The 23,332-nt window shown below is 40.8% G+C and overlaps 2 protein-coding genes across 2 annotated transcripts; one reads left to right on the top strand and one right to left on the bottom strand.

Annotated features, from left to right (window-relative positions):
• Positions 1–1,849: 1,849 nt before the first annotated feature.
• Positions 1,850–8,654, bottom strand: tmem144b (transmembrane protein 144b). Its single transcript, XM_061080287.1, has 12 exons — positions 8,553–8,654; positions 8,297–8,456; positions 8,073–8,195; positions 7,492–7,591; positions 7,249–7,329; positions 7,042–7,120; positions 6,771–6,850; positions 6,077–6,195; positions 5,558–5,677; positions 3,901–3,998; positions 2,818–2,871; positions 1,850–1,933 (listed from the first exon to the last, which is right to left on the bottom strand). Exons 1-12 carry the CDS (start codon positions 8,652–8,654, stop codon positions 1,850–1,852), a joined length of 1,200 nt encoding a protein of 399 aa, XP_060936270.1.
• Positions 8,655–9,935: 1,281 nt separating this feature from the next.
• On the top strand, positions 9,936–18,241 carry gask1b (golgi associated kinase 1B). Its single transcript, XM_061079776.1, has 4 exons — positions 9,936–10,918; positions 12,775–12,992; positions 14,361–14,587; positions 17,176–18,241. Exons 1-4 carry the CDS (start codon positions 10,063–10,065, stop codon positions 17,381–17,383), a joined length of 1,509 nt encoding a protein of 502 aa, XP_060935759.1. The 5' UTR covers positions 9,936–10,062; the 3' UTR covers positions 17,384–18,241.
• The last annotated feature ends 5,091 nt before the right edge of the window (positions 18,242–23,332 follow it).

Here is a 23,332-nt window from a genome sequence, read left to right as displayed (position 1 = left end):
AGAGATGGTAGAGGAGTCTGGGGACATGGTGCCTCAAAAACAGACACCATATCACTACAGTATAAATCCAATGCTTTTGGCTTTGTTCCCATTTTAAGCCGACAAAAGGCTCATTTATTAAATTAAATTTTAGTTCACAGATTTGCTTAGATCAATATTTGTGAGCCAGTCTCCTTTTTTTGATCCACCCCCCCTGACCATCGCTGCATATGAACATACTGGTTGACACACTATGATCACTGCACAGACCTTACAGTTGGCTAGTTGCAACAAAAGGCCATTTCAAGATGTCAAATTCCGTCAAACGTCACAATGAACACAGATGTTTTTTAGCCACGAGGGAGTGTGAGGTCGGCGTGCTGATCGCAGGAACGTCAACCGGAGCAGCGTCTGCGGAATTGAGTGTTCATCATCCGACCATCAGTTGTGAGAAACCATCTGCACGCCTGCCAACAGCGAACCACCACCACCAGAAGGTTCGTAGCAGATACCGAGTCGTTAAATTGGACCAATGATGGAGGTCTGTGTTGTTCTGTAGTCTGTGCTCCAGTGGAAAAAACGTACCAGATTTGTTTTCTATAAAATGCTGAATTAACTATAAAGTTCTTGGTTTTCTGTGTGATTGTTTTTAATCTTGCTCAATGGATTTACATGTTTTCCCCCCCGGTGCATATTAAAAATAAACAAACATGACTGAACGTCTTTGAGCTGGATTATGCAAAAGCAGTTACAGTAGCCTCTTTACATTTTGTCTCCTCAACAATCACTCACATTAATATTAATGCTCACGAAATACCAAGGAGTTTAAGAGATGGTGTTTTAGATTGTTGCTTTGAAGTATTAAATTAAAAATGAATGAGGAAGAGCTGCGTGACTTCTCTTTCAAAGACTGAAACTCTGTTTTTAAGTGTTGCATTGAGCAATTAATCTATTCTCATTGTTCCTGTATCATAAAAGCACCATGTCAGTATAACGCATTTAATTAATAAGTGTGTTTTTCATTTTACGTGATTGCCACATTTTAATTGACTGTTCACTTGACTGTGTATCAAAGCCGCGTTGACACGTCATCCAGAACTTCTTTCGCGGTGCCAGATCTCATTAATTAGCACCATACTGGTATATCTATAGAGAAATGTCTACTTTTATATCATCTTTTCTCCCGTATGGATCTCAATTACGGCGCTGAGCTTTAATGTTACAGATCACTGCACTGAAGGCTCTTTGGGGAGAAAACTCACGGTGCCATGAACTCAGAACTAATAATTCTGCCTGTCAGTTTTCTATATGAAGCACACACAGTTATGTCTCTCCAGGCACATATATGTATGTCAGTAGTTCAGCAGGATGTGAGTGACCTGTTGGGGAAAAGAATAAAAAGTGACAAATTGGTACAATATTAAATATTTTTAATAGTCGAGTCTTACAAAAACTGAATTAACATCAAGTGCTGACACATACAACCACCACATCTGCAGCATGTACTCCTATGCAGGACAGTCTCTTTCAAAAGGTGTATGTTGTTACCAACGCTTGAACATAGCACAAGGGACAAGCATATTTTCAATTAACACAAAGACGAACGTCCAGTCTTCTACCCAGACAACATGAGGAGTTCCTGTGAGACTCTATCCAATGCTGGTCCAGAGCATAAACCCCATTGGTTCAAAATTACATTTTGCTAATCAAAGAAAACCCGACACTGAACTCCACCTTCATGCTTTTGGGTTTAATTGGATTGGAGTCAAAGAGTTTCATAAAAAGACAAGGTGATCATTTTCAAAGAGAGTTTGGGGAAATGGAGGAAAAATGACAGTCAGATGTTTTAATTGACAGATAATGTGCCTTATCAAAGCTTGGAGATGGCGGTCAGCACGGAGCCAGTCAGGACGACGCAGGAGGCGAAGAAGAAGATAAGGCAGTTTGTCATCCCCTGATGGAAACACATAGGTTTAATATACAGAATAATAAGAAGGTAATCTACTCAAATGTTTTTGCTGAATGGAATCATCACATTTTCTTGATGTCAAAGTCACAACAAATGCAGTTTGTTGTAGTTTGCCTGAACTGTTACCTGGAAAGGTTCTAAAGATTTTTTCCTCATACATTTATTTAAATAGTTTACCCTATACACTGAGATTTGATTTGAAAATTTCAACCCAAAAAATGCCCCAATTGAAACCCATTACAAGAGCTTTTCTCTTTTATATCTTTTTATTCCGAGGTCCTGGCTTCAAAAGTATATTTTTTACCATTTAACATAATACTGACAAATTTTCTCCATTTATGACATGTAGGTAAAATACATACCATTTCCTGGTCTGCTGTAGCGGCAGAATTTATTTATAATGGATCCCAGATACCTTATGTTTGCAACTGAAATGATGTGTGTGTTGATATTGATTTAAAGAGAGAGAGAGAGCGGCATGAGTAAAAAAATCCAGGATTAGAAAGATCGGGAAAGAAAATCCACCATTGTGCAGTTCTTACACCTGCTGCTCATCTCTCACATCTCACAAGCATGACGGGCACATCTATATGTAACACTCACTACACCATGATATCTGAAACCTCAAACTTCTGTATACAAGTTACAGCTTGTGTGTACCTGCTAGTGTGTGTGCGTTTGTGTTGCTAATCTGTGATATATCCAAGGTTGTGATAATCTCGGAAACATATTTGTTATATGGAAAATAATGCTTTTTTCTTTGCTTTTATATAAAAACATGATATAAGCATTACTTGAACAACAATATAACCAATGAACTGAGTGGATTAGAGCCGATGATTGAACATGATGCGTGTTGTAACCCTCACCTTAATCTCCTTGAAAACCAGGGATCCCCACAGACCTGCAACCAGACCGTATCCCTACAGAGGAGAAATCCAACAAGGTGTTGACTGATTTAAGTCACTTTCCCTAACTCTGCTTCCACTTTGTAGAACTTTCAAAGTCTTTGATTTACATACTCTACATTACATAACATTAAGCAGATGCCTACATCCAACTAAGAGTTACAAATAGTGCATTCAACATCTATGAGGGCGCCACACTCACTGGCCAACTGTCTGTAAAACTGTCCCCAGGGAACAACTATAGAATCTTTCTGGTGACTTCTAACATCTTCTGTTTCTAATTCAATACCTTTCTACATGAAAGCTTTTATTGAAAATTTCTGTCACGAGCACATGAATCCAAATGCCTTTTCCCCCGATTGCTTGACAGTTTGTTCATCTGACCAAAGACTAAAAGTCATTGCCTTCTGAACGCATCATAAACCCAGTTCAAAAATACAATAAGAGGCAGACATTGAACCGGCAAATCCAAAAACCTGAACAAATACATCACATGGAGAAAAAGATTAATCTACTTCAACTTTCTTCTTGATATTGGACGTCTGAGTTTCTGTGAAATAGTTTCAGACACGAAAACTAAAATCTCTCAATAAAAACCTATGGAACATTTACCTTTAGCCCCAGTTAAATTTTCATCCCTGTCAGTTTATAGGCGAGATTAGGCCAAAAGGGTTTCAAATCCAGGGTTTCTTTTTAATCTCTTTTAATAATTTATCTTGATGGAAAAAGAGACAGATCCGTAGTAAATTAAAATGTGGTTTCATAACAACTGTGGGGCCTTTCTGGTTTGTGGATTAGTGAGATTGGATTTTCATGACACATGGATGGATACAGTACGGGTCAGGAAAGAATCCATTATGTTTTCCTGTGCGGATCTAGGATTTTGTCACTTTCTCCAACATTGTGAGACTTTTGACATTTCCCAGGGAATAATTAATGGATCTTGGATGAAATATTAATAATAATTAGAGGACTGATATCTATAGGGGTGTAAATGTTGGTGCATCTCGATTAGATTTAAGGGATCGGCTTAGATTTACTTACTGCAGTGATGATGGGGAAGGTGACGACTGCACTCAGGTAGTTATTAGCCAGGAACCAGCAGTACGTAGCCAGAGCCCACATCAGTCCAGACAACAGACCTGAAGAGCACAATGAGATGTTAGAATCTACCAGTGCTTGAGACAAAAACCTGTTAAACTGGGATAGTCAGGCATTCAATGTAGGGATGAATCGAGGTAAACCCTCACAAACAGACCCGAGAGATGGAAACAAAGTGAAGTGTTGATCTAAGGTAGAGACACATGCCCCAGTTTAAATTATCACTCGGTCGCTTCACAGGAAATCAGGACAAGGTGGCCAAACGCTGCAGGTGTTGCGAAACAAAGTCCAATTTCAAGGCTCCGTCCACCGAGCTGTAAACCGAATAACAGCTTCAAATTCAAGCTGTATGGGATGTCATGTTCTGAGCCAGAGTGGACATGTGTGACCCTGAGCACTTTCCGTGATTCAGCGGTTACCTGAGCGGATGCATTTGCACTTGTAGCTCAGCAAAAGGAGGCTGTGATAGTTCCCCCCTAACAACAGCTGATTCCTGGCGTCATGGTCAGAGTCAAACTGAGGCTTTTATTAGACCTGCCGCTTGGCCCTGGTGTGCCGACAGCTCAGTGGTTCACAGAAAATCAATCAACCGGTGGTGAATGCTAGTTATTGCCGGACCACTCAGTTTCCCCACAGTCGGAGAAGAACAGCGGCTCACAGACCACATGCCAGATCTGGGGCAGCAGCTTGTGGTTTTGGCACCGACAACAAAGGGTGGTGCACACAGGAGGTTCCAACCTTTAATGGAATTCGGTTTTTTTAAACATCAAGATGATTCTGCCTTCACCTGTTACAGCTTTGACGTTTATGACAGTTTCCTTTTAAAGTATTTGATGAGGGGAAAAAAGCCGAATTTATCAGAAGAACATTTTTCCATCACATCTTTAATCCCCCGACAATTCTCATCCCATCCAGTAATGTCTGAATAAGTCTAAGAAACCCAATTTTCTCAGGATTTCTTCAAATGCAGCCTGGCTTTGTCCAACATTTTACACAATTTAAAAAAAAATGACACAGCTTTGGTTTTAGATGTTTGTTCGGGAAAGTCTTATTTTAAGAATACACAGTCTCGGGCCACAGTGAAAGGCTGCGTGGTGAACTGGCTCAGAGTTTTCTGCAGAGCTCAATGAACACATCTCTGCCAATGTCCCCAGGAAGTGAAGATGTAGACAGAAAAGAAAGTTGAGCCAGACTTAAAGACAGACTGTGGGTTGCTGTTCTTTTCAAAATTACCTAAATTTAAATCGTGATTTCAGAAAAACAAGTTGTCACATATTTACTTTAGAAAAATAAATCTCAAGTAACAGAAAATAAATAGTTTGATAAGGAGCTTTTTGCGGTGACCTTATGACCCCTCAGGGACTTTGGCTCAGGCCAAAGTCAATGTTTCCAGTGCAAAAGGATTTCAATGAACAAGTTACTCCCAGTGTCCCCAAGACTTAATTTGATGAGCCTCAGAGGCAATAGTGACTGTAAATCTGCACTTATACAACAATCTGGTCGTTGATGGGCGAAAAATTGTTTAATTTTGAGTCACTGACTCAAAAAGACCACATTCATGCTACAAGCTTGAATAAAACATGTCTGTAAAGACCTTTACCTGGGAGGATGAGCCTGGAGTAAACCCTGGGTTTGTTGCGCATACCAACACAGTAGACGGTGAAGTACACCGTGCTGGCTACAAAGATGCCGGAGCACTGAGCATACACATAGTCGAGGTCTGTGGAGGAGACGGAACAAGAAACGACAGTTTTACATCAAGTGTGTTCACCTCTGGTTTTGCAATAAAGAAAAGTTTAAGTCAGCTGTATTGACCCTTGTGTCTACAGGAAGTCGGTCAATAAAGTGAAAATCAACATCAAAACAAAAGAGCAGCAAGACATTTTATTTCTTCACACACACACACACACACACAGACTTTAGAGACTCCTCCAGAAAACCGGATATTAAACCAAGTCCTCTGGTGGAGCCACTGTTATTTATAGACCAACACTAGGGCGCATTAAATTGAGAAGTCATTAATCATTCTTTGACTGTTCCCTCCCCTCCCCCATTATTTTTCTTCAAGGTGCATGTATGGATATAGTACAATTTAAAGTTGTTATTATTGATTCCATACCGTATTCACTGGCTCCCCTGAACATGCATTCCTGGCACGATGAATGACTTTTAATGTAGAGGATCGGTGCAAAGGAGGATCCGTACAGCAGCCCTGACACCACGGCCAGCAGGCAGCCGCTGAGGAAGAGGAGGAGTCCCAGGGTGAAGAACTGCATAACGGCCGCTGGTTACTCTCCACTGTTCAATTTGTAATGTTCATTCAAGGATTCTTGAAAGCTGATCAAATGGGTGGTTGGGAATGAATGAATTTCAAGCAATTTCACACTTACCAGACTAAGATAAGGGTTCTTTAACTTGGTGTATTGCGCTATTATCCATAAAGATTTTACCGTCCACGCAGACGATTAGACCTCATTGTTTCAGCAGCAGGTGTGCACATACAAACACATTTACGTAATTCTCCCTCTCACGCAAAGAAATGCTCACTTGGTATCTGTTGCACATGAGAGCAACTGCCATAGATTGAACTAGTTTTGCTGGAAATGCTGGGACGTCTCTTTTTCCATGTAAATGCAGCATATATCAATAATTGATAAGTTAGCTGAATTAAATGGTTTGAGTGAGCAGTTCATAAATGGGATTCAACTCTTACACACGTCACATTGAGGATTAAAAAAGGCCGGCAGCTGTATAATGTAACATAGTCAAATTTATTCCTGAGCGTCGACTGATTGCTAATGAGTTGAGCTCACATGACCCGCCTGGTCTTCTGTCCGATCTGGTCTATCCAGAACTCAGAGGCAGTCGGTCCGTAACTGCCTGAATAAGTTCTCTGTGGAAAAAGAACATGGTTCGATCATTGAGACTGTGGCGTCCTTCACAGAGTATTCACAACTCCCTTTGGGAACAAAAGCAGCAACAATTGATCAACCCTCACATTTTTCTTGAGAATATCATTATGTAAATGTAAGTTTCTTGCGAGAAGGTGAGAAAAACAAACTAGTGCCCGATCAATATACTCACCCTGTCGATAAGCAATGGAATTGATTCTGAATTAGGATGCAGGTCCACGTCTGCTTTCACAAAGAAAAAGATCAGCCCGCTGGAACAAAAAAAAAAAATGAATATCAGTCATCCCCAAAAAAAAAAAGCTGCTACTAACACAATTCCTTTGCTGCTGCAACAGCCAGAAGAAAAAAATCAGTGGGAAGAAGGTGGGAGACATTTCACCTCAGCAGACACAACCCGGCTCCGCAGTAATTTAATATCGGCCTGGAAACTTCCTGAGGAGCAATCCCAAACCAGCCGAATCTGAGAGGGACACACAGCATTTCTTAATTTAATGCCAGAAAGTGGACCGAAAAGAATTGCTTTCACACCATTAATGTCTCAGAATGCCCTTTTCAAAAGTTACAGTTCAATTACAAGTCAGCAAAAGAAGACTAAAAGAATACCATATATTGTCTGACTCACCTTGCACTGGCCCAGCCCATCAACAAACTAGAGGATCCCCATATTAAACTCCCAAGGCCGAGGCCGATGGCTTTAACGATTGGAACAATAGCTATAGTTCCTGTGGAAGACATGGAAGGAGAATTTAGCGGCACGTTTATTTTATAGTGCACCATTCGCACAACCAATAAAGACAATAGGGACAATCTACAAGGTTCTCAGGGATTTTAAATCAGGGGGAAATTGTTGCACTGTCCTCTGTGTTCGTCCACATTCTCCTCACAGCTGTAAAAAAATAAAATATGGCATAAGATTAACTTCTGCCCGCCGAGTGCCTGGTCACATGTAACATATGTGGTGCACCTCATGGCGGCGTAGTATGAAGAAGGGACACGATGGAGCGAGTGTCCTCAAAGTTGTTCTCAACTCTCACAGAAGTGCATCAACATTTTAAGATGGATGAAAGCAGACGGATCCTAAGTCGGACGCTTTGAGTCCATCTGCTGCTACAAACATCCAGATGGACCCTTGAAGACTTAATTCCGTTTGAGAACAACTTCAGGATCGTACGAGGATTAAGTTTTACTTTTATGAGACATTACCTGTGGCCCAGATTGCTCCTCCAAGCATTGCAAGAGGGTGGAATTTGGGCGAATTTAGAATTAAGTCTCCAACCATAGATACAATCCATATTGCTGCACAGTTCACCCACTGAAAGAACATCCCTGCAAATAGAGAGTAGGCCATTAACCTTTTTAAAAGCACACAAGGATTTAAATTTAGATTAAATTGTTTCCTTAGATGAAATGAGGCGCTGTGTTCTTACCATCTCCGGTCTCTGTCTTTTTGATAGGAACAAAGTTGCTTCCATACAACAACACAGCAACCACGTTTGCAGTGATTCCGTAGACAAAGTGAGTCGTGTCGGTTGAGTTCAATGTGTAATCAAATCTGTCCAGTTTCCTAAACACTGCACTTCCACCATTCTCGGCCCCTGGAGGAGTTTTAAAGCCACAAAATAAAACAATCCAATAGATTTCAGACAACAACAGCCACATTCAGGCCCACATTGATTCACTCACTCGTTTAGTTGCACATGTCGTACCTTGTTCAGCGCTGTGACAGCTCAACATCAACAAAGAGGCAACTAATAAAAGCCAAGAGGGACATTTCACTTGGAACATGTTAAAACTGAATATTGTTTCTCGATGTGGCCTCAGTGTGAAAACCAGCCGAGGCAGTGAATGAGTGTGAGGGTGTGTGTGAGAGTGTGTGTGTGTGTGTGTGTGTGTGTCTGCAGAGAGGAGACAATGACATCAGGTGCTGCCACTTATCTAATCGCTCAGTCTGATACATGAGGCTGCAGAGGACAGAGACAGAGACAATTTGATATGAGATGAAATAATTCCATTTTAGTTATTATTAATATATTTATATTTTCATTGTTATAATTTATTTACATATATATATATATATTTTTATATTTTTTAATTTAAATGTTCCCACTATTTATCTTTGCATTTGATCCTTTTTAATACCATAAATATACCTGGGTCAGCCTCTTTCCGTACACTGGACAGCACTACCAACCCCCCCCCCCCTTCCCTTACTGGCTTCTTGGGTCAGCAGACACATTGAAGATGACAACACTTATCTCCGGTATCTACGGTCCACAACAATAGTTCTATATTTAAACCTGCTCTAAGGAAATCCTGTGAAAATAGGCTGCTGCACTCAGCCCTTATTTCCTTCCAGCAACTTCCTGATGTTGATTCTAATCTATTCTATTTGTAGTATTTTCTAGTCCATAGTCTATTCTAATCTATAGTCTATTCTAATCTACTCTATTCTAGTGTATTAGATTTTTAATATATTATATTCCAGTATATTCTATCTTGTCTATTGTAATCCATTATATTCCAATCTATTATATTCGTATCTATTCTAGTCTATTCTATTCTAGTCTATTTGATATGATTAGCCTGCACGCAGGCAATTAGGAACAAGGGCCAGCAGATGTCGCCTAAAACACATTGATGCATAATGAATTAATGAATGAATGTGTAATTTATCACCCTCGTCTTTGGCCTATGTATTTAAATCTAGTTCCTATTAAATGTAATGTCCCTAGAGAATAATAGGCCTCAACCATGAGATTGTGGCAGCTGTTGTGATATCTTTAATCCATAAAGATCCACATAGAAGCAAATATTGTGCCATAGTGCTATTAAAACATTTTGCCTGATTACTTTAGCTGTCACTTATTTTTAATATCTACTTTTTAAAAGTAGTTAAAGGGGAATTTTCATGGACACACAGTCCAGAGGGACGCGAGCTGTTTGGTGACTTCACAACATGTCCATGAGGTGTCCCTGTCCCCGCGTATTCCACCATGTGTCCACTCTGCATCTGACACAGACAGACAGTGTTCATGTGGCTTCATGTTTGGGTTGGAGGGTGGTTTCCCAGCACTGTGCCCTATAGTGGCCACGAGTCCTCCCTTCCAGGATGCGTTTGGGAAGTTGTGTGCTCCTCCCTGGTTCGAGTCTGGCTCAAAAAAGACACTCAACCATGAAGATAACATAAGTTCTAATGGGGAAGTCTCGCTCTCTCTGGCTGTGCTTCCCTGTCCTGAGACTGACGAGCAGCTTCTGGAGGTGCCCTCTCTCCAGGAGGAGTTTGATCATCGCGACCCTATGTGCGGTCTATCTGCTTTTTGTGGTTTCATACGTGGGATACTCTCAGCAGCAGCGGGACAGACGGACAGACAACCACAAGTACCGACACACCCGGGGACTGGAGACCGACGGTGCCTTCCTGGACTCTGCGGACCTGCCCACCGGGGAGAGCTCGGTGGTCCCGACCCGGTCCAACGTGGTGTACATCACACTCAAGTTCAAGCGCCTGAAACCTGCGAATATTCGGGGCACAATCAGGCCAAAGCTCAGGAGGAAGCTGAGGAAGACCAAATCGGCCAGTTCTGCTTTTACGCACGACAAACTTGGCGCTTTGGAGCGAGACGCGGGGCAGGTTAACCACCACTTTGCACCCAAGACTTCCTGGAAGGAAACCAGGGATGTGGATTATAAATCTCTAGATGTAATCCACAGAGATGAGGTGGATAACACAAGCTCCATACGGATCTACAGCCAGCGCGCACCGCAGTGGCTCAGCGCACAGGACGTGGGAGCCATGCGCTTTCTGGCTGATGCCAAAGTTTTACGCATCAGAGAAGTTTCTCGCGGGGAGTCTCCATCCCCTCTCCTGGTGTTTGAGGGGGAGACCAGGACCAGGGGAAACCACACCCGGGGCAGGGTGTGCGTGGGGCGGTGTGGAGTCATCTCCAGCCCCGGGGACACCACCGAGGTCTTTGCTTTCCATCTGGACAGAGTGCTGGGGCTGAACAGGACGCTACCGGCCGTGGGAAGAAAGTTCAGGTTTCTACACGGTAGGTCCCCCGGATGGAGTTTGAGCCAAGTTGGATGTCAAGTAAAGTTTGGCCACTTTTAAAACAAAGTTGATTCCATAAGGGACAGAGAGTATTTAGTAAAAACTGCTGAGCGTGGCAGTGAGAAGAAGAGGAGGGAGAGGAAGATTCTGCATGAGGAGGATAAATTACATTTTCTAACTTCGACGGTTTCATGAGTGCACAACTTTTTATGTGTTCATGATCTAAACTGAAAATTGCACCATCAACATCATAAAAATGTCATCAGTGCTTTAGGGAAATGGATAAAAACACGAATAACACCCGAGACCTAAAGTGAACCAGTGCAGCTTTGCCATAGATTCTGAGATATTACAATTTTTTGCACTTTTCAAGTGAATAGGCAAACATTTTTTTTCCCAGGACAAAATAAAACATGCAAGATTACATTATCATCACAAAACAAATATCATTAAAAGATTATGAGAGTGTAAATAATGTAGGTGCATCAACAGATGCAGGTATTCACTTACACAAATGAGAAAAAACACCCAGGATAAAAACAATTCAAAACATAAAACTCTCAGCTCACACAACGGAGGCCAAATCTATGAAAGTAAGTTCAAGGCAAAATGTAAAAGAAGCTGTGGAGTCAGCTGATCGAATAGACTGTGAAAGGCTGTTTCAGAGGCGAGGAGCCAAAGCTCCAGAGGTTCGATCATCTTTAAAGTGGAACAGATTGAGCCTGTTAGGTTTTGTACAGAATGAGGAGCTCAGTTGTTCCAGCGCCGGATCGTCAAGAGGTGATTAAGAGTAATCAAAAGTCAATTCTAAAAGGGATAGGAAGCCAATGGATGGAGGCCAGAATTGGTTTTAGGTGATAGAAACACTTTGTCTTGTTCAGTGATCTCGCTGCGCAACAATTATATCACAGGCACCATAAATCACTTTATTAAATCAAACCAGTTTATTGTGTAAATTATCGCCTCCATGGATGAATTCATTGGATTTTCCTGTAAAACAGATGTGGTGTAACCGCGGGACAGATGTGCTTTGATAATCCAACACAATAAAACTCCTCATAATCAAACTAGATAAAAGGACGTTGTCAGGAACTTTTCTTCTCCTCATGTCACTGACATCAGGGAGTTTGTGTTGAGGATGGATTCTATTACAAAAGTCATGTGTGAATGTCCTAGAATCAACTTTATAAATTCAATTCACACATTAAGCAGAGTTATGAGCTCTTCCAGTCAGTGTAAGTAGAACCTGAGGGACATTTAAACAGCAGGTGACAAGCTGTTTGCTTTCACCACCATTATTCCATCTATGACCACCATGATTCTAGTCTTTAAGCAAAATAAAATAATAAAAAACTTTGCCTCTGACAAACAACAGAGTTTGATTTGTCAGTGCTTTGATATGAAATGAATGCTGTGCCAAATTAAAGTATGAAATATTCATAAATACACAACTCTGCATCCTAAAACACATCACTCAACTTCCCTCTGCTCTTTGTTGCGAGAGATGATGTCTCAACAACATGAACAAAATATGAATAACTCATTCCATGAACAGATCTTGCCCCATCACTGCTGTTTGGGAGTTAGTGTTGTAAGAAACCGTCTCAGACATTCTGGGAAAGAAAGAAAATCCCTTCCCCATCGCTCTTCAGCCGTGATGAGCTCAGTGACCCGCAGCAGATACTGTGCAGCCTCCAGGCCTGTGTGTGCTAACTGCATAAATTCCAGTGACGGCACCAGTGTGCCCACTGGTCAGTAAGTTTTTCCAGGATAAAAATAGGTTTAAAAAACTTCGGGAGACTTAGCAGTTGTTGAAACCTGACCGTGCGATCTGTGCATCCTTCCCTCTTTTAGACGGCCAGCCATGTCCAGTGGCGTTATGGGACGCGTCTCTGTACCCAGAGGGTCTCGCTGCAGGCCGGGCCACCGTGAGGCTGACATGGGGGGGCTACCAGAGATCCCTGAAGCAAAGGTGTTGGCTTAGAAACATCAACCCGAGGCCCGACTCCGACTGCTGCTCGATTCATCACTTTGAGTGGAGCAAACTCGCTCTGTTTGACTTCTTGTTACAGGTAACCAAGGATTTGTCGATGAATTCCCCCCATGTGTCAATGTTGAAAAACACATGTGTTTTTGCTTTTTTGCAGATAAAGTCTGCACAGGCTTCTTTAAATTCCAAAAATGCTTCATAGATTACTTTAGCTTGTTTTGTCTGACATTAGAAATTCCCTCCAACAGCTGTTGCTGCTGTAGAAAAGAAAGGTTTAATATCCTTTGGCTGAATAAATGTCTTGTTTCCTGTGTAGGAGGATTCTCTCTCGGTCACATTTTGGCTCTAAGGACACATTTTATGAGCTTTGGCCTTTTGTTTTGTTCTGCAGAAGATATTCTGACATAAATCTGTTGATCATGAAGGAGTCCAGGACGCAGCTTGAGGGTTTTCAAAATAGTACATTTTCTGTTGAGGTCATTGTGCCCCAGATTTGATTGTTCATTTCTTTTAAGTTCTTTCTTTCAGATTCCTTATTAATACATGTATAGACTAAAATTGCAGTAGAGCACATACTCTACACTTCTGCCAAGGCTCAATAGACAAAAATTCCAAATCTTCTCTAAATCTCCAATATACATTGAGACGTAGTTCTAAAATGACAGAACTAGATTCCACGGACCATATAAAACATTAATTAAAGACATAAGGGAACTGAATATAACGGAGATATTAGATTAATCTATTCGGTCCTGAATAACATTGAAATCAGGTCCTTTCATGTCATAGAAGGAGATTTGCTTGTCCTGAATCGACCTCCAAGTGAGAGCGAACATGGCCTCGACACCACTGAGGAAATGATGAAGCTCATTAGCTACTATCATTTATTAGTTGATTAGAATTCTGTTACACTTCAGGCTAAAGTCTGATTTTAAACTCATCCTGTGTTCATTAACTGAGACAAAGTCTATAACACTGGATGTTGAGTTTGGAGAGATTAGAACTTTTTGTGTGAGTAGGGGCTTATTGGTTTGATTGACAGGTATATTGTGGAATGTTTTCTGTTCATCTCTCTTTCTTGGTGGATGTTCACTCATCCGAGTTTCCCAAATCCTCACATGTGCTCCATTTGTGAGAGGCTCCTGATACTTGTTACATTAAGCCTCTCAGATGCTGAGTCCTCTTTATCTGGTAGCACCTATAGAAACCTCCACAGATCAAATGGTTGATCAAATGCAGGACGATCAGTGGATAAGAGAGAGTGGAGGCTTGAGAAAGTCGTTTGAATTTTTGGAGGAGGACAAAAAACTCTTTGATAGGCAGGATCATCAAACACTTCAAAAGGGAGAGGAAAGGAATCTGAAATACCAATATGGAAGAGAAATCCATATGCATCATCTTCTGCTGTCTTCTCACAACATCAAACACAAAGAAAACTGTCTTTCTTCAGATTCACAACCGTCTGGACGGGAGCTGCTGTGGGTTCCGGCCCCGGCAGGAGGACGAGTGCGTGGAGCTCGGACCCCGTGCTGAGTGCAGGGACCCGGAGCGCCTCCACCTGGCCAACATCTTCCACAGGGGTCACGACCCCAGACACCTGGTGTTCACCAACAACAAGGGCTTCTTTGACCGCAACGAAGACAACCTGGACTTCAGGCTCCTGGAGGGCATCACTGAGTAAGTTTAGACAGACGGATGGATGGATGGATGGACAGATAGACAGACGGATGGATGGATAGATAGATAGATAGATAGATAGATAGATAGATAGATAGATAGATAGATAGATAGATAGATAGATAGATAGATAGATAGATAGATAGATAGATAGATAGATAGATAGATAGATAGATAGATAGATAGATAGATAGATAGATGGATAGATGGATAGATGGATGGATGGATGGATGGATGGATGGATGGATGGATGGATGGATGGATGGATGGATGGATGGATGGATGGATGGATACTTAGATACATACATATATAAACCTAAATTACTATTCAAAAATTTCAAGAATAGAAGTAAAAATAAGTTAATAAAACATATGAAACATGAAAATTGTAAAAAATCTATTTATATATTTAAATTTATTCTACTGACGGATAGATAGATAGATAGATAGATAGATAGATAGATAGATAGATAGATAGATAGATAGATAGATAGATAGATAGATAGATAGATAGATAGATAGATGGATGGATGGATGGATGGATGGATGGATGGATGGATGGATGGATGGATGGATGGATGGATGGATGGATGGATGGATGGATGGATGGATGGATAATTAGATACATACATATATAAACCTAAATTACTATTCAAAAACTTCAAGAATAGAGGTAAAAATAAGTTAATAAAACATATGAAACATGAAAATTGTAAAAAATCTATTTATATATTTAAATTTATTCTACTGACTTGGTTTAAAGATTGAAATCCTTTTTTCCTGTCTACAAAATGTTTGTAGCGTGAGAATATAATTTATGGCCCAGATAAGTTTATTTGGGCCCCGAGCACTGAGATCATTATATTGTTATACATCTGTTTTGTTGGGCAGGAAGTCAATTGTTTTTCATTTTACAAACATTTGAAACTGAGTTTGTTGAATCTTCGTCTGGCTTGTTCAGAAACTCTGGATTTTAAGTTTTGAACATATTACAAATGAGCTTTAAAGGATGATAACAAGTAATTTCTAATCACGTTTGGAACTTTGAAATGTTTTAATTTTCATCTAATCTTAAAAACCCTTCAAAAGTCTTCAAACTTTTAGAAAATTCTAAAGAGATTAGATCTGGTTCGTCAAATTAAAAACCTGCAAGTATACGCAGCACTAAATGTCATGTTCCTGTTGATCTGTGTGGATATGTAATTTGAAAGTTCACATCAGAGACTTTGCTTTCATTTCATCCGTCCTTTGATTAATAAATCAGAGTGGTATCACTGGGGAGACAGTGTGGTATGTTGGGGTGAGAACACTGGTGTCTCCTCCTGGAAACTGTTGCTTCTTTTCTACTTATAAGGGTCAAAATTTTGCTGCTTTCAAAAGACATATTATTTAAATGTCATGTTGGATTCTTCGTTGACCTGAAAGGTTTTTTTTTCATCTTTGACTTTTATAAAAGCTGAACAAACTGAGGTCTAGTTATTTTATTTCAGGCACTTTCATCACAGATCAGTACATCACTACGCTTTATTTGAAAAGTTGCATAAAAAGTTGAAATGGTTACAAAACCTTCCCTTCTTGACCCGTGTTCTGTCCTTCCACCAAGTTTCGTGGAAAGTATTGTGCATTTTTTGTGTAATCCTGCCGACAAAACAACAAATAAACCCAAAAAGAATAAAAACAGAGAGGTGCAAAAACATGACCTCGGAGGTCTGCACAAATAATTCTACGGATGGTAATTATCTTGGTTTGCTGACAGAGTTTTGTGGAGGTGTTTACTCAACTTAATAAGGTTGAAGGTTGTGTTACGGTTTGACTGTGTTGCATTATCCAGAGAGACATCTCTGAATTCAGTGCCCTCATTAATATAGATTGTGGTAACATGTGAAATAATTCTCAGTAACACAGTTCAACAGCATCACAAACAACAGCCGCAACAAATGACCATGAGGCTAAATCAACATCTGCCTAAAAAACTAATATTATAACTGTAATTATCCAGGACTTTTACTAGACTATAAGACTGAATCAGATTTAACAAGGAATGTCTATTAAACCGAGAACTGAGAGTGATACAACAGCTTTCAAATCAGATTTAACACTAAGTGAGTGTTTTACAGGCAGCGTGGGGGGGGAAAGCACAAAAATGAACTTGGAAAAGTGATAAAAAAGTAGCAATACATAAAATATCTCTACTTTTGTGAGTCAGGTTTAGAGTTAGCGTGTTAACTCATCGTCACGGTCCCTCTCTTATTCATTTTATTGGCTCTTTTTTCAGTTCCCAGGCACAGAAAACATATAACTCGGGTGGGATTTATTTTCTACTTTGACATATGGTGTGTAGAACAGGTACAAATCTGTTGCTTTCTCTCCTTGTTGTTCTTTCACTCCAGATGTTGTTGTTTTCAGGGCCTTTAACACCTGAAGTTAGTGATTCTTCTGTGTATTGCAGCGTTATAGATAAAGATAGAGTTGCAGCCAAGTCAAATTTCCTTGCAACGTCCTTTACAGCTGTTTGCAGAGAGTGAAACAGCCAAGATCCCCTCTGCTCCTCAGACATGAACATTTCCCCCAATTCTGTGTCTGTCCAGTCTCCCGGAGCAGGCGGTGTCGGTGCTGAGGAGCAGGAGGCTGAGGGAGCGACTCCTCCAGTCTCTGTTCCTGGACCAGACGTACTGGGAGAGCCAGGGTGGCCGACAGGGCATCGACAAGCTGATCGACGTAATCGAGAGGCGGGCGAAGGTCCTCCTCACCTACATCAACGCACACGGGATCAAAGTCATCACAATGAACGCGTGACGAGGTCCAAAAAAACATTTTTTATCGTAGTCTGGATAAAAAACATCAGGTAATTATTATACATAACGTAATTTATCACAAGAGTATGAGAGCATAAATATGTGTGGCCCTGATCTTCAGGATCATGTGCTTTTAAATGGAATATTATAAAAATCAAACAGGACAAAGAAGTAATTATACAATTTCTATATTTATTTGAAAAAAAATGAATTCTCTTAATGAAGGACTTATTATGAATCACCCACTAACCTGTATTTGCAAAGCATTAAATTAATCAATGGATGTAAGGGAATATATCTGAACTCAGCATTTTCACGAGATACTGAGAGACTCTTTAAATTAACTGATGTATGACATTTACTTTGACTCTCACTGAAGGAAACTAATTAGTTTTTCTTCCGTCTGCCGAGTCTTCTCTCGTTTCTCCCCCCCGAGGCCAAAAGGCCGTCGTCATTATGTAAAGAACACGCTTCCGTTATCGCTTCTCCTCCTCCTGAGGCCTTCCAGAAACTATCATTCTCACCGTGAACGACGAGAAAGAACGACACGATAAGTTATTGTCTGAATGTGGCGTCGAACATTTTACACTGCAGGATAAGTTATTGAATCTTTTATATCTTAAAAACGCCCAAATGTGAACATTTGTCATGATGATTGGAGGAGAACTGGGACAGTGACTGTACATTTTAAACTGAAGGATTTTAAGTTCAAGAACTTTTCTTTTCTCTTGTAACTTTATTTCAATACAAAAACACTGCTTTTTCCATAACCCTTTGTTTTTATTGTATTTATTTATTTTTGTACTTTGTTTTCTAATTATTGAAGCTGTCAATAAAAGTTTGTTTTGTGTCAAAAGTTTTTCGGCCTTGCCAGATAAAATCATTTCAGCTCTGACACTGATCTGTAGCTTCTCCTGTCAACTTGGTGATATTGAATTCTTGGCCTGAAATGTGACATCATGGGATTTCCAGGTTATCCGTCAGTTGCAGACAAGACAATCAACTTTATTGTGTTTGTGTAAAAGTTATCTTTTATTCTGAGTGTCTTTTAAAAATGTCCATCATTTATTTCCTGTCAAAAGACAAAAGCATCTCTCGCCGATGACAATGCATTTCGTTCCACGGTCTGTAAAAATGCATTTGCGAAGATATTTTTGAATGTCGCCTCAAAGTGAGATCAGGAATAGTCTGTGGCTGTGAAACCTGAGCCGGAGCACGCTGCCTGTTTTCCATGCGGCCGTAAACATTGAGCTTTGGGCTCTCGCTCGGGGCTTTGAGGGTCTTTTCCCGGTGGCATTCACTGGCCTGTTGTTTTAACCCCTCTGCGCCCGCATTAGTGTGTCGATGGCGTCCGTGGCTCTGTGTGTTTGTGTAGGAGAAATCCCTCGAGTTCCCAGAGTGCTCAGCAGCGGAACTTACTTTCTCTACACGCATGTGCGATTCTCATTTTTCTCACACCAGGACACACGCACACACACACACACACACACACACACGCAGACAAAGGGTCAACCTTTGAGCGATGTATGTAACAATTTGTGCATAGACGCACACGGACATGGGGACCCTGACCTGCCCTGACAAAAGTGAACCACTGTGAAAACAACGGGTTCAGATCTGCAGGTCAGGTGCTGCAGTCCGAACCAACAAGACTTTACAAGTGTCGGTCAACTCAGACACACCCAGCCGAGCATTTCCCCTTTGAAAAAGATGAGTCATAGTATTCATATTGCAGAAATCAAACAATATTCCTCTTTATAGGACAACAAAACTTCAGTAGAAATGTGATATCAGCAGGAAAAAGAAAATCAGAGGGGAAGAAGTTTTTTAATATGTAGTAAAACAACAATTCACTGTCTAAGAGCGAAGCCAGAGTGTCTTTATCACCCCCTGGTGGCTGGCTGTAGCATAGGTTGTCCCTTGAGGCTGGTTTGTGAAATGTCTTCACTTTAATTCTATGATCTTCTCTTACATGACAGGCCTGACATGTTCACTCATGTTTGCACAGAAAATGAATATCTCTAACTCTCACTCTTCCCGTTCTGTGTTCTGCTCTCGTCCTCCGTTCTGTTTCCAGTGGAACGGAAAACACGGAAAGTGAGAAGATTTTTGTCTCTGAGTCAGTTTATGGGAAGTAACTCTCCCCGGCATTAGGTTCATCTGAGCCGTGCCCAGCTGGCTGTTGCCTGGTCCGACTCCAAACAGCATCCAAAACAGAGAAGCTCTTTATTCTCCGATCCTCAGCTCGGCTCTGATAATCACTCTGGTTTATGCCGTGATGTCACTTTTCCCATTAGCCGCTGTTCACCACTCGCCCACAGTGAATCATGTGCCCAGAAGCAGTGCTGGTCACAGTCACTTGTTTATTATGACATTTATTTATTTACTTTTGAATTAGTTTGCTCTCAAGTGATGGTTCCATATACAGAACATGGAACAGACGGAGGATGAAGCTGGTCCGTGTCACTTTCAGGGAGTTTGGTCTCTGGTGCAGTGGCTGTAGTTAAAAGGCCTGTTTGAAATATCTGCTGTTTGCTTGGCCTTTTCTTTTTCTTTGTGAAACTGTGAAAGTGACCTTCAGCAGGACTCAGTCTGTCACAGAATCCTGAAGCTGCAGCGCCGCCAGCACGCCTCAAAAACACACTCACATACGCCTGACATGTGCGTCTGTCACAGATTGCTCGACCATAAGCTTGTGTCGGTTGAATCTTTGTAAAATGCAGAATTTTAACTGCACACTGGGTCAAAAATACTTGAAATTTGGGTCAATGTCGGTTGTTTTCTTCCAAAAAGTGAATCATGTGACTGGAGCCAGAGTCCCGACAAGCAAGTGTTTGTCAGTGTCTCTGTCAAAGTTTCCAAACATCTGTGTTTGAATGCAAGCCCACAGTTTTCAAACTAAAGCAAAGCTCACTCTGTTTCCGAACTTCTCTATTTTAGCGGATCTAAAACTGTGAAGTGTAAGTGTGACCCAAAAGTCAAGTCAATCAATCTTTGTTGACTTTGTTGTCACGATCGACAACTTCACTTATGTTGATGAGTCTTGGTCGACTGCTTATTCAAAGTTTACTGATATTGAACTAACTTTTAAAATATAAACAAACCCCAGGTGTAAAGCCCAGAAGTTGTTTGATTCAGGAAATACAATTAAATGTTTCATTAATAATGGATAGATGTGAGATTTTCACTGATCGAATAAACACAGAAGTTTTGATTTAGTCTATTTTGTCAAGATGTGTAACTTCGTGTCAGTGCAGTGTAAACACAGCCAACATAAGTTATTAATTTATTTAGAAAAATTGAGAAATCCAGCGACTGAATATGCGGGGGCAGTCTGACCTTTTCTGTTTTGCAGCATTAGACTTGTTTTCTCTTCTTTCAAGCTCACGGGTCACACTGTTTTTTTAAAGGCCTCAATAACTCTCGGGTCATGAGGCCTGAACTTTACCTCATTCTCTGGAGCTGGAACCCTGCACGTCCCTTCGCTGCCAGCAAACTCCAGAAGTATTTCACATGGTTGGATGAGGGAGGAAACTGAAAAAAAACTATCCCCAGACACAACAAAACCTTTTACTGCCACGTTGCCTGTGCTGATAAGAAGGTTTTTGGAGGAGAAAATTGAAAGAATGTCAACACACGTGAGATAAAGTCAAGTCAAAGCACGTTTCTTACACAAAAAAACCCTACACGATTCAGAAGGTGAGGAGTCCTTTGACGATTTCACAACGTGTAAGAACAACTTTTGCAGGTTTGGAGTGAAGCCAGGATCTTTTTTTTTTTCAGCTTATTCCTTCAAAAGCAAAAGTCTGAGCGGATTTTATTCAGCCGGCCTGAATGAAAGTATCGCACCCAGTGAATCTCTCCTCTTTACTCCTGGAGGGTTTCAATTTCCCATCACCCGGCTCTTCTAACACCTTTGAACTCTTCTCTTAAAATATACCTTTCCTCAACTGTGCCGAGAAGATTAGGTTTTTTCCGTCTGTACTTGTCTGACAGATTATTCGAAAACTACTAAACGGATTTGAAGAAGATTTGATGGAAGGACGCAGTATGGATTAGAGAAGTTGTTTCTTTAACATTGTGAGATTAGGCCAAAACTTCTCAACAAATTTCCGAAGTTTGGTGGAAATTTGTGAATTTTGTAAGAGACAGTGTTGGCAGAGGTAACTCGAATAATTTCCACCAAGGAGGTTGTATTTTCGATCTGGCATGTTTAGGGGATTGCAAATGTAATACAAAATAAATCTGATCCAAATAAAAATACTGGATGTTTGTATTGGAATTTAAATGTGGATTCGTGGACTGTTGGGCCTTGATGGAGGTATCTGCACTCTTTAGTTTTCAAAAAGTTGTTTTTCTTGTTTTGTTTATCTACTAAAGCACATTTCTGATTGAATGCAGAGTGATTGTTCATTTCCCCCTAATGCACAAAACCTATTGAGCTTTTTCCATTAATGCTGATTAAAGCTTTTCCTCCTGTGGCAGCTATTGTCTTTTATTTCTTACTGCTTTAATTACGCTGAACTTATAAGTTAAAAATCCCACCCAAAGTTGAAACCACGGCTGCAGCTCAGACGGAAATCTATTCAAGCAGAAGGGTTGTGTGTCAGGTAAGAATGCAACCACATGAAATAGCCGGAGGCGGTGAACAGGCCGCGTCAGCATCAGTTATCTCTCAGAGCTCATTTAATGAAAGCTCTGGGTCAAGAGACCCATGAAAAATAGTAATAAACTCAACTTCCATTGAAAAATATGGATTTTAAACTCCATATTTGATGTGGAAAGTATATGTGAAGAGGCTAAGTAAGCTAAATAGCTGCAGGATAGTATTGAAGGCGTGAGCAGCTTCCTTTCTCGTGCTATGACGTGCGTATCTGGTCTCATGCCAGAAGGGATTGTGGGGGAATAGGAGCACAAATCATTCAACGCATGTCATGACCTCAGGTTTGTGTTTCCCACTTATATATCATCATTCCTGATTCCGGGGGGAGCGGGGGGTTTCAGGGCACAGTCAGTGACAGAACATTTCCCCCGGAGCTGGTTCTGTTTGCGCTCATGAACATTAGAGCAGGGCATCCAAGGTTATGAATCAAACTGAGTGTCCCGTACATTGCAGCCTCTCCCCTCATTGGCAATATCTGGTTATTCATTTTTTTTCTACGTGCAATGTGAAAGGTTTACAGTTCCCTATAAACATTTGTTTCTGATAAAGGTCGAACAGGAGCAAATAAAAGTATTTCCTGCACCGAGACCTTGACGCGCTCACCTTACTTAATTCAGCTGAGGGAAAGATTGTGGAAAAACTAATTCAAACTCACTAAAAAAGTCTTGATTCTCACCTTCACACAAACAACCGCCAGCTCCGGATACACACAACCACACAATGTTTGATGTAGACTTTGATTTACTGCAGTAATTTGTTATACTGTTGTTTCTCTGCACTGAACTGTTATCAGCAACTATACAGCACAGTCTGTCCTTGCAGCAAGTGTGAAGCAAGAGCCCACTTTAGTTTGTTGTGTATATTTGTTTATAAAACTTTATTCAGTGATTTTTTTGAATGAAATTCTTAATGCAATTGAAATGAAATAATAAAGGGCCTTCATATTGATTCTAACAACTGATATCACAGCATAAGGTAGTTTATTTATTGAAATCTGCCTTAAAATCTGCTTTAAGGATTAAACATCAAAGATAATTGATAAAGTGACCAAAACCTCGCTGGTGCTCTGTGAAACTGGAGCCTCTGCCCCCCCGAGGGACTCACACATGATCCTTCAAACATCAGACGCTGCAGAGACGAGTATTTGACTAATATTAATTCATAATGGAACAAAAACCGAGCCGGGATCAGAAGAGGAACCGTCATCAGAGGCGGTTGAAGTGCAACCTGAGCGGCTGTGATGTGAGATTAAAGGGATGAGCGTGCATACTTAATAAACACTGGCGT

The sequence above is a fragment of the Limanda limanda genome, chromosome 10 (assembly GCF_963576545.1).
Source record: "Limanda limanda chromosome 10, fLimLim1.1, whole genome shotgun sequence".
NCBI lineage: Eukaryota > Metazoa > Chordata > Actinopteri > Pleuronectiformes > Pleuronectidae > Limanda > Limanda limanda.
This window is presented reverse-complemented; position numbering and strand designations above follow the sequence as displayed.

What these genes read in the sequence shown, in the direction of transcription:
- tmem144b (XM_061080287.1), bottom strand. Translation starts at nt 8,654, where the DNA reads ATGTTCCAAGTGAAATGTCCCTCTTGGCTTTTATTAGTTGCCTCTTTG. An exon ending in CAGAAGACCAGGCGGGTCAT is followed by an intron (nt 6,196 to 6,770) that starts GTGAGCTCAACT and finishes CCTCTTCCTCAG; the next exon opens with CGGCTGCCTGCTGGCCGTGG. An exon ending in CAGGGGAGCCAGTGAATACG is followed by an intron (nt 5,678 to 6,076) that starts GTATGGAATCAA and finishes TCTCCTCCACAG; the next exon opens with ACCTCGACTATGTGTATGCT.
- gask1b (XM_061079776.1), top strand. Translation starts at nt 10,063, where the DNA reads ATGGGGAAGTCTCGCTCTCTCTGGCTGTGCTTCCCTGTCCTGAGACTG. An exon ending in TGTTTGACTTCTTGTTACAG is followed by an intron (nt 12,993 to 14,360) that starts GTAACCAAGGAT and finishes GTCTTTCTTCAG; the next exon opens with ATTCACAACCGTCTGGACGG. An exon ending in CTCCTGGAGGGCATCACTGA is followed by an intron (nt 14,588 to 17,175) that starts GTAAGTTTAGAC and finishes GTGTCTGTCCAG; the next exon opens with TCTCCCGGAGCAGGCGGTGT.